This window comes from Pongo abelii, chromosome 9 (genome assembly GCF_028885655.2).
Source record: "Pongo abelii isolate AG06213 chromosome 9, NHGRI_mPonAbe1-v2.0_pri, whole genome shotgun sequence".
Classification (NCBI taxonomy): Eukaryota; Metazoa; Chordata; class Mammalia; order Primates; family Hominidae; genus Pongo; species Pongo abelii.
The window spans coordinates 13,722,568-13,736,752 of NC_071994.2; the positions used below are offsets into that span (position 1 = coordinate 13,722,568).

At 51.3% G+C, this 14,185-nt stretch overlaps 1 protein-coding gene across 4 annotated transcripts; it reads left to right on the forward strand.

The window, feature by feature from the left end:
* Positions 1–23: 23 nt before the first annotated feature.
* LOC100440126 (lysosomal membrane ascorbate-dependent ferrireductase CYB561A3) lies at positions 24–13,112 on the forward strand. Of its 4 annotated transcripts, none has more exons than XM_054524278.2 (8): positions 31–167; positions 4,127–4,222; positions 4,589–4,757; positions 5,232–5,430; positions 7,955–8,163; positions 8,808–8,962; positions 10,778–10,934; positions 11,491–13,112. In XM_054524278.2, exons 3-8 carry the CDS (start codon positions 4,722–4,724, stop codon positions 11,512–11,514), a joined length of 780 nt encoding a protein of 259 aa, XP_054380253.1. In that variant the 5' UTR covers positions 31–167; positions 4,127–4,222; positions 4,589–4,721; the 3' UTR covers positions 11,515–13,112. The 4 variants fall into 4 exon arrangements, with proteins under 4 accessions (XP_009244552.1, XP_054380253.1, XP_002821732.2 ...); XM_063728411.1 differs by having other exon boundaries at positions 58–167; positions 4,176–4,222; XM_009246277.4 differs by lacking the exon at positions 4,589–4,757 and having other exon boundaries at positions 24–167; positions 4,176–4,222.
* Positions 13,113–14,185: the final 1,073 nt, after the last annotated feature.

The following is a 14,185-nucleotide window of genomic DNA, read 5'->3' on the forward strand; positions in this document are numbered from 1 at the left end:
GGCTGCGCCCGCCGCTTGTTCTGGGGTGGCATTGCCAGCCGGCTGTAGGCATTTGGGGCAGTGTCTTCTGCATCTCCTAGGAACCTCGGGAGCGGCAGCTCCGGCGCCTGGTAGCGAGAGGCGGGTTCCGGAGATCCCGGCCTCACTTCGTCCCACTGTGGTTAGGGGTGAGAAGGATCCCGGGGCTGGGAGTTCAGGGACCTGGGTTCGAATGCTGGCTCCGCTGCTATCTCGCTTCGCACTGTCGCGACCCCCTTGCTCGGCCTCAATTTTCTCTTTTAGAAAGTGGGCACCTTTCTCTGCGCTCTTCCTTCCAACGTGGTGGTTATAAAGGCACGAAAGCTCTTCAGAGGACGCAGAAAGCAGCTGGAGCTCCTCGCCCCAATTTTCATCCATTGTTAGCTGGCACGAGCACCCAGCAGAGGAGTCAGGGATCACCCCTCGGGTGCCTGGAACGGTTCTTTGGATACCTGAGCTGGACCTAGGCACAGGCGGAAGTCCGGGTCTGTAATTATTCCGGTGCTAAGGGGTAACTTGTTCACCTACCTCCTTGGCTGGAATATTGAGCCCTTCACTCCTGATGTTCCTAAGGAATCCTCAGAGCTGAGAGGGAGTGGACCCGAATTCCTGTACCAGCTCTGCCACTTACCTTGGCTAAGTCATTTTCTTGTTTTGGGCCCCAGTGTTACAGTGTTTTTGATTTGTAAGATGAGGGTTTAGGACTTGTATCCTAAATCTGGTCCTCAAGATTCTTGAAGTCCCCCAGTCCATCGGGGGGGGAGAACAACAAACTGATTTTCTACTCCTTCATTTATTTGTAGTTCTAAATTATAAAAGTAACACTGCAAGAGTTTGGAGTAGAGCCTTTTTCTTTTTTTTCTGAGACAGAGTCTTACTCTGTCGCCCAGGCTGAAATGCAGTGGCACGATCTTGGCTCACTGCAACCTCCGCCTCCCGGGTTCAAGCGATTCCCCTGCCTCAGCCTCCCAAGTAGCTGGGATTACAGGTGCCCGCTACCGTGCCCGGCTAATTTTTGTATTTTTAGTAGAGAAGGGGATTCCCCATGTTGGTCAGGCTGGTCTCGAACTCCTGACCTCATGTGATCCGCCCGCCTTGGCCCCCCAAAGTGCTGGGATTACAGGCGTGAGCCACCGCGCCCAGCCTGAGTAGAGCCTTTTTCTAAGACTAAGGGCTGGATGGGAACTAGCATTTCTTACCCCTGGACCTGACCTGTTTTAGCTTAGCCGGGAGAATCCTTTTTCGCAAGAAATTAATAATATTTTGTGACGTGGAAATTATGTGAAACTCAGACTTCAGTGTCCATAAATAAATATTACTGGAACACAGCCGTGGTGCTCATTTGTTAAGATATTTATGTGGCTGCTCTTGCACGGGCAGAGTTGATGACATAGTTGTGACAGAGACCATGTGCTCTACAAAGCCTAGAATATTTACTACCCGGACCTTTACAGAAGAGCTTGCTGACTGCTGCCTTAGAATGGGGCTCTGCAAAGCAAGGGCACAACAGGAGGCCGAACCATAGTGAGCACACCCTGGGATCACAGCCCAGCCTGCCCTCTTAGAACAAATGAGAGGATATTTTCAAGCATTTGCATTGCAATTTTCACTGTTTTTTTGTTTTGCTTTGTTTTCGAGACAGAGTCTAGCTCTGTTGCCCAGGCTAGAGTGCAGTGGTGCAATCTCGGCTCACTTCAGCCTTCTCCTCCTGGGCTCAAGCCATCCTCCCACCTCAGCCTCCTAAGTAGCTGAGACTACAGGTGCATGCCACCATGCCCAGCTAATTTTTTTTTTTTTTTTTTTTTTTTTTTAAGAGATGAGGGCTCACTGTTGCTCAGGCTGGTCTGGAACTCCTGGGTATTTATTTATTTATAGACAGAGTCTATCTCTGTTGCACAGGCTGCAGTGCAGTGGCGTGATCTTGGCTCACTGCAACCTCTGCCTCCTGGGTTCAAGCAATTCTCGTGCCTCAGCTTCCCGAGTACCTTGGACTACAGGCGCATGCCACTGTGCCTGGCTAATTTTTGTATTTTTAGTAGAGAGGGGGTTTCGCCATGTTGGCCAGGCTGGTCTCGAACTCCTGACTTCAGGTAACCCACCTGCCTCGGCCTCCCAAAGTGCTGGGATTACAGGCATGAATCACTGTGCTGGTCTTTCACTGCATTGTTCCTTTTCTCCTGCTTTGCTCTATTTCAGGAAGTGGGAGGGCTTATCTGTGTATGGTGAGCAGGGCAATATAACTTTGCAGCTCTCTGTCAGGAAAGTGTGCCCAGGGTCTATTCTAAGTCTCACAGAGCAGTAAACCAGGACCTCTTCTAGGGTGTGGCTACAGATCCTTTTGGACTGCATTTACTTTTTCCTTTTACAAAGAAAAAAAGAACAGTTGTGGAAGTAGATACTGTCAGATGAGTGAGCCTGCTGATCAAGATCTCTTACATTTCACTGAGGGATGGAGAGTGTTTTAGGTGAACATCTGGTGACCTGAAACGTCCTCTGCCCTTGGAGGAATTGAGGAGGCAGTTCTGAGGCTGGGTAGCAAATCTCTGAGTTAAGTAGTTGAGTCACAAAGCTTCTAGGAAGCTGGTGGCATGATTTTCTCCTGCCAGCTTCATGGAAGCTTTTTCTCCGCAGCCCTTGGACCTTCTTTTTTTTTTTTTTTTTTTTTTTGAGACAGTCTCGCTCTGTCCCCCAGGCTGGAGAGCAGTGGCGTGATCTCGGCTCACTGCAACATCCACCTCCAGGGTTCAAGTAATTCTCCTGCCTTAGCCTCCCTGGTAGCTGGAATTACGGGCGTGCGCCACCACACCCAGCACATTTTTGCATTTTCAGTAGAGACATGGTTTCACCATGTTGGCCAGGCTGGTCTCAAACTCCTGACCTCAGGTGATCTGCCTGCGTCAGCCTCCCAAAGTGCTGGGATTACAGGCTTGAGCCACCGTGCCTGGCCGGACCTTCCTTTCTCAGAGATTACTGCCAACTTGGGTCACCTTGTGAAAGTCCAGCATCTTTACCTAAGTAGGTGGACCCCTAGCATGGGGAGAGCTGGCATGGCATGGCTGAGGGCCACTGAGAGGCCTGGGCAGGCACAAGGAACATGAGCCGCATGTTAGTAGTTAGGATGAAGTGCGTGACAGCAATGACTAAGAATTCTATATATATATATATATATATATATATATATATATATATATATATATATATATATTTTAGACGGAGTCTCACTCAGTCACCAGGCTGGAGTGCAGTGGCATGCTCACTGCAACCTCCGCCTCCCGGGTTCAAGCGATTTTCCTGCCTCAGCCTCCCGAGTAGCTAGCTGGGACTATAGGCACGCGCCACCATGCCCAGCTAATTTTTTATTTTTAGTAGAGACGGGGGGCGGGGGTTCACCATGTTGGCCAGGATGGTCTCGATCTCTTGACTTCATGATCTGCCAGCCTCAGCCTCCCAAAGTGCTAGGATTACAGGTGTGAGCCAACTCACCCAGCCTATTTTTTTTTTTTTTTTTTTTTTTTTTTGAGATGAAGTTTTGCTCTCATTGCTCAGGTTGGACTGCAATGGCACAATCTTGGCTCATTGCAACCTCTGCCTCCCTGGTTCAAGCAATTCTCCTGCCTCAGCCTCCCGAGTAGCTGGGATTACAGGCGCCCACCACCACTCCCGGCTAATTTTGTATTTTTAGTAGAGACCGGGGTTTCACCATGTTGATCAGTCTGGTCTCGAACTCCTGACCTCAGGTGATCCACCTGCCTCAGACTGTCAAAAAGTGCAGGATTATAGGCGTAGGCCGTCGCGCCCAGCCAAGAATTCTAATACTTGACTTCTACAGTGTGCTACATTCATTTTCTCATTTGATCTGACCACCTGTGGTCAAGGAAGCAGCGTGGGCCTTGAAGCTAAACATACAGGATTTGGAACTCCCCACCCACTCTCACTGGGTCCTCATGCTAATTACTTATCTCTCTCAGCCTTAGTTTCCTCATGGAATAATATGCCTCCCAGGGTTAAGAGGAGTAAATGGGATCTTGTGTGTAAGGCTCTGGTGCTCGTAGCTGGTGTTCATTATTCTTATTGTTCAAGTACTCTTATTGCCATAACTTTCTTGCAGGTGAGTCCTGCAAATGTTAAGTGATTTGCTCAAGGTGCCCATTTTGCAGGAATTGGAGCCCAGGCCAGTTCTCTGAGCCTATCATTAGGGCTAAAGGTGAGCAGTCAAATGTTTTACCTCCATGGGGGCTATTGGCTATTCTATTAGCTGGTTCCGAGTGAGGGACCTCAATGCAGGAAGCCACACTGTTGCTTTCTTGGTGTGAGTCCATGGGACAGGGTGACTGCCTTGATGCCTGGGCCCGTGCTGCCTACATATTAGCTGAAAGCAGGGCCAATCCTGCAGCTTTGCCCACTTGCCTAGCGTTTAAGAGCAACTGCTCAGGGCTTTCAGCATTTGCCATGCCTGAAACCAGAGTTGGTTTCTGGGTTTATCAAGGACTTGCGGAAATCTCAAAATAAATCTCTTGCTTTCTGGACCATGAGTTGTTGCTTCCTCTTTTCTTCTCTGGACTTTCCCCAGAGGAAGAGAAAGCAGAAGTCTCAGGGCTGGAGACAGCTGAGGAGCATCAGCTGGTTCAAGGTGTGGAGTGTGGGCAGTGGAGTGAAGGCCTGGTTACCTCTCCAGTGAAGATTAGCCCCATAGAGCTCACTCTATGGGGAAGAACTTTTCTGACTCCTTCCTGTCTAGGGTAATAGTGGGGTGTTTGCTCTTTTCAGATTGTAATTTTTGCCTTCTTATGTTAGAACCCAAGGCCTGGGCATTTGTGTGATTTAGCCTGGATTTTGATTCCTGTCCCTTTTTTCCTGGGGGGTATGGGGTGGTAATTCTTTACCTTCTGGTCCTGTGAGGGGAGAGGAATCCTAGGACTCTGGGTCTTGGGCCTTGGCATCTGGCCTTCGCCAGGGCCAGCCATAGCCTTGAGCTTGCTGCTGTGTCTGGGCACTGCCAGGTGCTGGGGTGGGGCCTCAGTCATTGTGACTGAATATCAGGCCCACCCAGGCATTGAGGCCTCGGGCAGGGGGTGGTGCCCAGGCTGATACAGGGGAACTGAAGCAAAAAGATACCATCCCACAGGCCAAGAGCGAAATCAGTGTTACCTCCTTTAGCCAGAGAACTGGGTGCACCTGAGCCAGTGGAGACTTGTGACTTCTCCTTCTTCTAGGAGTGCGTGATCAGAATGGTGTCAGGACGGTTCTACCTGTCCTGCCTGCTGCTGGGGTCCCTGGGCTCCATGTGCATCCTCTTCACTATCTACTGGATGCAGTACTGGCGTGGTGGCTTTGCCTGGAATGGCAGCATCTACATGTTCAACTGGCACCCAGTGCTTATGGTTGCTGGCATGGTGGTATTCTACGGAGGTGGTGAGTAATAGGTCAGGAAGGGAGGCGGGATAGGGCCCAGGCTGGACAAAGCTGCACTTTCCCTCTCCAAGGCTGGCCTTTGTAAATGTTGGGTTTGGGGCTATGGGGGTAGAGTGGGTTGGGCTGTCTCTGGGCCCAGCTGTCATTTGGGGGAGGAAGAGGTTAAGACGGGGGGCATCTCAGAAGGGTGGCTTCACAGATACTCTAGGGCAGGAGTTGGCAAACTTTCTGTAGAGGGTCAGATAAATATTTCAGTTTTGCAAGACATAGAATCTGTGTTGTAGGTACTCAGCTCTGCCACTGTATTGTGAGAGCAGCCATAGACAACACATAAACACAAGTGTGGCTCATGTGTTCCAATAAAGCTTCATTTGCAAACATAGGTAGCGAGCTAGATTTGGCCTTTGAGCTGTAGTTTTTTTTTTTTTTTTTTTTTCTAGACAGAGTCTTGCTGTGTCGCCCAGGCTGGAGTGCAGTGGCGTGATCTCAGCTCACTGCAAGCTCCACCTCCCGGGTTTGCGCCATTCTTCTGCCTCAGCCTCCCGAGTAGCTGGGACTACAGGCGCCTGCCACTGTGAGTGGCTAATTTTTTTGTGTGTTTTTAGTAGAGACAGGGTTTCACCGTGTTAACAAGGATGGTCTTGATTTCCTGACCTTGTGATCCCGCCTACCTCAGCCTCTTAAAGTGCTAGGATTACAGACCTGAGCCATCACGCCTGACCTGAGCTGTAGTTTTTAACCAGCTCTAGAAACAGGAGATTGAAGCCTCTCATGGTTTAGTCAGGCCACCGAATGAGGGACTTGCTTGCTTTTCCGGGATGCATCTTTTTTTTTTTTTCTTTTTTTGAGATGGAGTTTTGCTCTTGTCGCCCAGGCTGGAGTGCAATGGCGCGATCTTGGCTCACTGCAACCTCCACCTCCTGGGTTCAGGCCATTCTCCTGCCTCAGCCTCCCAAGTAGCTGAGATTACAGGTGCCCGCCATCATGCCCAGCTAATTTTTGTATTTTTTAGTAGAGACGGGGTTTCACCATGTTGGTCAGGCTGGTCTCGAACTCCTGACCTCAGGTGATCCACCCGCCTCTGCCTCCCAAAGTGCTGGGATTACAGGCGTGAGCCACTGCGCCCAGCCTGGGATCCATCTTTGTAATCTTTGTCCCATGCTTTCAAATCTGTGCCTTAGGGCCCTGGTGAGCCTCATTTTCCCCATTTGTAAAATGGCAATACGGTGCCATTGATGATAGCAGCTTACCATGTGCAGTTCACATATATCATCCCATTTTGTTCTTACAAGTTTGTGAGGTGGGCTCTGTTAGATCCCTCTTACAGATGAGGAAATTGAAGTTAGACAGGAGAGGCCAGGCCGGGCGTGGTGGCTCACACCTGTAATCCCAGCACTTTGGGAGACTGAGGCGGGCGGATCATGAGGTCAGGGGATCGAGACCATCCTGGCTAACACAGTGAAACCCCGTCTCTACTAAAAATACAAAAAATTAGCCGGGTATGGTGGCAGGCACCTGTAGTCGCAGCTACTTGGGAGGCTGAGGCAGGAGAATGCTGTGAACCCGGGAGGCGGAGCTTGCAGTGAGCCGAGATTGCGCCACTGCACTCCAGCCTGGGTGATAGAATGAGACTCTGTCTCAAAGAAAAAAAAAAAAAAGAAAGGAGAGGCCAAACAGCTAAGAGGCAGAGCCTGGATTTGGACCTATGTTGCCTGACCTTAGTACCTGTGTTGACCGCCAGCCTCAGTTGTGACAATTCAGTTTGATGAAACGATGACTGTCACGATGCTTTTTAGCCTAGAAACCGCAAACAAGCTGAATTTATTATTGTAAAAATAGAATGAGAGGTCCAAGAAACCTGCTTCCCCCCTCCACTTTTTTTTTTAGGAGACAGATTTCCCTCTTTTTCAGGCTAGAGTGCAGTGGGACGATCATAGCTTGCTGCAGCCTTGAACTCTTCAGCTCAAGTGATCCTCCCACCTCAGTCCCCCAAGTAGCTGAGAGAACAGGCATGTGCCACCATGCCTGGGTACTATTTTTTATTTTTATTTTTTGTGGAGACAGGATCTTGCTATGTTGCCCAGGCTGATCTTGAACTTCTGGCCTCCCAAAGTGCTGACATGAGTCACCGTGCCCAGCTCTCCTCCCTTTTTAATTTGAATCTATTTATTTCTCTCTGTGGCCCAGGCTAGACTGCAGTGGCATCATCATAGCTCACTGTAACCTCAAACTCCCGGCCTCACGCAGTCCTCCCACCTTGGCCTCCCAAAAAGTGCTGGAATTACGGGCATGAGCCACCTTGCCCGACCACTCCTCCCTTTTTAGCTGGCCCTTCTCTCTTCCCTTCATGGCTGTTATCCCACAAATCATGGGAGGATAGAAGATGCCGAGGTGTTGATACCAGTGCCCTAGCATTTCCTGTTCCCTTGCTGGGAAGCTGTGTAGGATCCTATCAGGGTTATTCCCTGATGTCTGGGTGAGCTCGAGGGGAGAGGCTGAGCCCTGGGACTGCTCTCTCCTGCAGCGTCACTGGTGTACCGCCTGCCCCAGTCGTGGGTGGGGCCCAAACTGCCCTGGAAACTCCTCCATGCAGCGCTGCACCTGATGGCCTTCGTCCTCACTGTTGTGGGGCTGGTTGCCGTCTTTACGTTTCACAACCATGGAAGGATTGCCAACCTCTACTCCCTGCACAGCTGGCTGGGCATCACCACTGTCTTCCTCTTCGCCTGCCAGGTGGGTTCTCTCTCTTCTCCTCCTCGAGGTTCCCAGAGCCATGAGCTCTGGTTGGGGGTTCACTTGCATGAGTACCAAATATTCTTTCTGCTCACTGCTTGGAGAGAGACTTGCAGGTTGTATCTTGTAGAACTGACAGTTTATTCAAGGGCTGTGGGAGGTCAGTGGCCTGAACTTACCCTGTTCCTTTTATCCCTCCCATTGCCCGTCTTTCGTCCCAGAGCCCTCTCTGCTAACTTTATCATGGCATGCACCATGCTGACTCTAATCAGCCATCTGGCTTCCACTTTCCCCACTCCCACCTCTGTGAACCAAAAGAATTCTTGAAGTGGTTTCCATATTCTGATCTCAGGCCTGTGCAAGTGAAGAGTTTTATGAGCAAGGACTGGAAGGAACCAGAGACAAACAAGGTGGTTGGGTTTGCTGGGAGTGGGATGGTAGCTAAGCATGTCATTTACTGTTCTTGTTGCTTGGGTAATAGGCCACAATGAGGAAGCTAGCATGGTAGTGGGCAATGCCTGGTGGGAGGGTTTCAGTTGTGAAAGAAGAGCTAGGGAGCAGAGATGGGGAGGAGGTGCTGGTGGGGTGGGATGTGCTTTGGTCACACACAGCACAGTCGGGTGCGTCCTCCCTTTTGTCCACAGTGGTTCCTGGGCTTTGCTGTCTTCCTCCTGCCCTGGGCGTCCATGTGGCTGCGCAGCCTCCTAAAACCTATCCACGTCTTTTTTGGAGCCGCCATCCTCTCTCTGTCCATCGCATCTGTCATTTCCGGCATTAATGAGAAGCTTTTCTTCAGTTTGTGAGTGCAGTGGGGTCCCCAACTCTAAGGTGAAGAGGAGGGAATAGGGTCTTCAAAAGATACACCCTGTGATCACAGGACTCACCCAAGGGAGGAGAGCTTTTGGGGTTGGGCCCACTCCTGATCTGGAAGGTAACAGAACTGATCTTTCTTTAGGTTGAAATTGGTAAGTCAGCAGATATTTATTGAGCATCAGTTTGATTTAGCACCTGTTGTGTGTCAGAAACTGTACTAAGAACCTTACATTTAATCCTGTCAACCACCCTACATCATTGGTATTGTTGTCATTGCCATTTTCTTTCTTTTTTTTTTTTGAGATGGAGTCTCACTCTGTCGCCCAGGCTGGAGTGCAGTGGCACAATCTTGGCTCACTGCAACCTCCACCTGCTGGGTTCAAGCAATTCTCCTGCCTCAGCCTCCCAAGTAGCTGGGTCTACAAGTGTGTGCCACCATGCCTGGCTAATTTTTTGTATTTTTAGTAGAGACGGGGTTTCACCATGCTGGGCAGGCTGGTCTCAAACTCCTGTCCTCATGACCTGCCCGCCTCGGCCTCCCAAAGTGCTGGGATTACAGGCGTGAGCCACTGCACCTGGCCGTCATTGCCATTTTCAATTGAGGGAACAGATTCTGCAATAGGACTGTTCAGATAGAAAGAAAAAAAAAAAGAGGGAACAGAGGGGTTACATAACTTACCCAAGGGCACACAGCTAGTAAGTGGCAGAGCTGGGACTCAGGTTAGGCAGTCTGACTCTAGAGCCTTGCATGCCTGACCACTACTGTCCATTCTTTTGAGGCAGTGGGGTATAGTGAATAGCAACTACGACTTAAGGTCAGACCTTGGTTTCGAACTTGGCTGTGCCATTTACTAGTTATGCAACTAGTTATTTCATTGCTTTGAGCTTCAATTTCCTCATGGGTAAAAGGATTATTACAGCTGGGTGCAGTGGCATGCACCTGTAGTCCCAGCTACTAGGGAGGCTGAGGTGGAAGGAGTCCAGCCTGGGCAACAAAGGAAGACCCTCTCTCTCCTTTTATCCCCCCGGCCAAGAGATAGCATCTCACTCTGTTGCCTAGGTTGGAGAGCAATGGTGTGACCGTATTTCACTGCAGCATCAAACTCCTGCACTCAAGCGATCTTCCCAATTTAGCCTCCCAAGTAAGCTAGGACTACAGGCATGGACCACCTCACCCAGCTAAGTTTTATTTTTGTAGAGACAGGATCTCACTATGTTGCACAGGCTAGTCTCCAACTCCTGGGGTAAAGCAATCCTCATGCCTTGGCCTCCCAAAGTGCTGGGATTACAAGAGTGAGCCACTGTGCCTGGCTCATTATACAAATATTTGCAGGGACTTAGAAAGGGTGTTAAAATTCAGCTCGGTGCGGTGGCTCACGCCTGTAATCCCAGCACTTTGGGAGGCTGAAGTGGGCGGATCACGAGGTCAGGAGATCGAGACCATCCTGGCTAACATGGTGAAACCCCGTCTCTACTAAAAATACAAAAAATTAGCCAGGCATGGTGGCAGGCGCCTGTAGTCCCAGCTACTTGGGAGGCTGAGGCAGGAGAATGGCGTGAACCCAGGAGGCGGAGCTTGCAGTGAGCCGAGATCGTGCCACTGCACTCCAGCCTGGGTGACAGAGCAAGACTCTGCCTCAAAAAAAAAAAAAAAAAAAAAAAAAGAAAGGGTGTTAAAATTCTAGATCATATGTGGCCCCGGGAAGGTTTTCTCACCCTCTCTTAGTGACATCGAGTCTCCCACTAGACAAAAATAGGTGGAAAAATCTCTCGAGGGCTCACATTGTTTTGTCATCTTCAGGAAAAACACCACCAGGCCATACCACAGCCTGCCCAGTGAGGCGGTCTTTGCCAACAGCACCGGGATGCTGGTGGTGGCCTTTGGGCTGCTGGTGCTCTACATCCTTCTGGCTTCATCTTGGAAGCGCCCAGAGCCGGGGATCCTGACTGACAGACAGGTATGGGTTCCAGTCCCACATTCCAGGGTGGGACAGGACCAGGTCTAGAGAAGGATCTCCCACGAAAGGCTGGGGCCTTGACAAGAAGACTTAGCACAGTAGGAAACCAAGTAACTTGAGGGTGGAGTTAGGGTGGCTGATGGGGAGCACTCGTCCCAAACCAGCGCAGCCCAGCGAAATGCTGGGACTCCCCAGTCTGTCCATTGGGAGACAGAATTTCCCCCCCAAATCACTGTGGTGGGGTGAAGTGTGGCCTTATCTTCTTCCGCAAGGAAGGGCTTGACTATGACAAGGGTGTGTGATTTCTCCTTTACCAGCCTTGGGGCTATTCTAGTGGGATGGGTGCCTGGTGACCGACTGAGTGCTCACAGCAGGTCTTGATGGGATGTAGGGAGGTGGGGTGTGTACCAGGCTCAGGGACTTTGGGGCTTCCCTGAGGGATTTGGTGGCTTGGGTGGGGACCACCCTGCAGGTTGGGGGTCTGTCTGAACAGCTTGGGCCTGGTGTGGCTTCTGCATCATGTCATTAACTCCTGGGCATCTGCCTCTCTTTCCAGCCCCTGCTGCATGATGGGCAGTGAAGCAGCAGGAAGGGGCTCCCAGGAGCTCCTGGTGGTGCAGCCTGTGCTCCCCTCAGAAGCTCTGCTATTCCCAGGGCTCCCGGATGGTTTCAGCAGGCGACTTTCTTCGACTGCTGGGCCCAGACTTCTTGCCTGGGTGCTGGCCTGCCCTCTCCGGCCGCTTGCTGCCTGTCTGCTTTTCTTGGTGGCTTTGCCTGGGTCCTGGCCTGCCCTCTCCGGCTGCTTGCTGCCTGTCTGCTTTTCTTGGTGGCTTTGCCTGGGTGCTGGCCTGCCTTCTCCGGCTGCTTGCTGCCTGTCTGCTTTCCTTGGTGGCTTTGGCTTCTGTACTCCTTGGCATCAGCCTCTCTGGTCCTCCATTCACACGAGGTCCTCCTTGCTCTGGCCACTCTTGCTGCTCCTGTCTGAAGAAATCAGACTGATTTCCTCTTAAGACTCCTAGGGATGTGGTGAAGAGCTGGGACTTAAGTGCAGTCCACGATGTGAACCATGAGGGAGGTGAGGTGTCTGTCCACTTCCCCCATAAAGGTGTGCGTTTCAGTTAGGCTGCCCCGCCACAGAGCAGGCTTCATCTGCTCTGCCATCCAGCCCCATCTGGATGTCAGGTGGGGTGGAGACATCATGGGGTGATTGCAGAAGGGGGGAGTGGCAGCCCACGCAGCTTCTGCTGAGGAGCTGACCGCTCTGAGCTGTTCTGTTTCGTACTGCTGCTCTGTGTCTGCATGTATTGTGATCGTGCGGCTCCACCTCTTCCAGCTGCTGCTGCAGCTGAGGCCTGGATCCCGGTCTTTCCCTGTGACTTACGTGCCTGTCACCGGCAGGCAGCCCTACAAATCCTGGTGACCTGCTCTCCCAAGAACACAGCCTGTCCCCAAATGTCCCAGTAGCGATGAGTAACAGAGGTGGCTGTGGACTTCCTTTACTTCTCCTTGCTGGATCAGGGCCTTCCTGCCTCCTGCTGGGCAGGTCCAGCCTTGCTCTCTTGGCAGGGCCCCAGGCCCTCTGATCACTCTACAGCTCACCATGCAACTGATGCCAAAGTTGTGGTGTCCTGTGTGCAGCAGCCCTGGGAGCCATTGCCACCTTCAGAGGGGTTCCTTGCTGACAGCCACATTGCTTCACCTGCCCCCACCATGGCTGCTTGCCTGGCCCAACCCAGTGTTCTGTGCCATGCTAGAGCTTGAGCTGTTGCTCTTCTTCAGGGGAGGAAATAGGGTGGGGAGGGGGAAGGGTCTTGCTCCTCTCCTAAGTATTGCTGCTGTGGCTTTTTTGCCTTCTCCAAAGATGCACTGCCAGGTCCCAAGCTCCAGACTGCTGTGCTTAGTAGGCAAGTGAGAAGCCTGGGGTTTGGAGCCCACCTATTCTCTGGCAGCATCAGCATCCTACTCTCTGGCAGCATCAGGCCAACGTCCACCCCAGCCTCACATTGCCAGATGTTGGCAGAAAGGCTAATATTGAACGTCTCGACTGGATGGAGCCTTCAAAGCCACTGGGATGTCCTCCAGGCACCTGGGTCCCATGACCAGCTCCCTGTCTCCATAGGGGTAGGCATTTCACTGGTTTATGAAGCTCGAGTTTCATTAAATATGTTAAGAATCAAAGCTGTCTTTGTTCAGGCTGCTGTAACAAAAATATAATAGCCTGGGTGGCTTAAACAACAAGCGTTTATTTCTCACAGTTCTGGAGGCTACAGACATCTAAGATCAAGGTGCTGGCAAATGTGGTGTGTGGCAAGGGCCAGCTTCCTCAGAGACCGTCTTCTCACCATAACCTCACATGGTGGAAAGGGTGTAAGAGCTCTCTGGGGCTCCACCCTCATAACCCAATCACCTCCCAAAGGCCCCACGTCCTAACACTACCATAGTGGGGGTGAGCCTTTCAACACCCCATAGTGGGGGTGAGCCTTTCAACACAGGAATTTGGGGGGGACACAAACATTCAGTCTCTAATAATGGCCCTCTGATGAAATGATGCTGTGGTTAAATGAGTTCTGGGCCAATTTGTAAAAGCCTCAGGACAGGTCTGACCCTCACAGACCTAGGGAGGGGCCAACCGGAAGGCACCAAAGATCCACATGATCCTCTGTCTTCATGGAATGGCATGTGTGGATTCACATGCAGCTCATTTATGTGCGGATGTCCTTAATAGCTAATGGCAAGTGCTTATCTCACGAGGAAGGAAATTTTTCCTATTTCATAATCTGAGAAAACAAGACTCAAAAAGGGTGACTAGGTTGAGGTCACCCAGCCAGGAAATGACAGAGCTGGGATCCACGGGATCCACAGGCCACCGTCTGAGGCCAGCCTCCTTCCCAGCTGCTGGGCACACACTCCTGTGCATTTGGATGCCTTGTGGTCAGTGACGTATGGTGCAGCCGACAGACAGGACCCTGGGTAGAGAAACCCAGGCACTCGGGGAGCCTGCAGCCAAATTTGGGCCAAGTAGGTGATGGGGGTTGGGGGGGCAGGAGGCTCTTTCCTACCAGCTAGTGGTGGAGCAGATGACCTGGGAGGGGCTGGGGACCCAACCCTTGTGATAACCGTAACTCTCAGTGAGTGAGCACTTGGACTGTGCTGGGCTTTATCTTCATCAATTCATTTGAATCCTTTCATGTCCCCGTGAGGTAGGTACCATTCTGATTTTACAGATCCGAAGGGGCTAAAATATAGGCCTT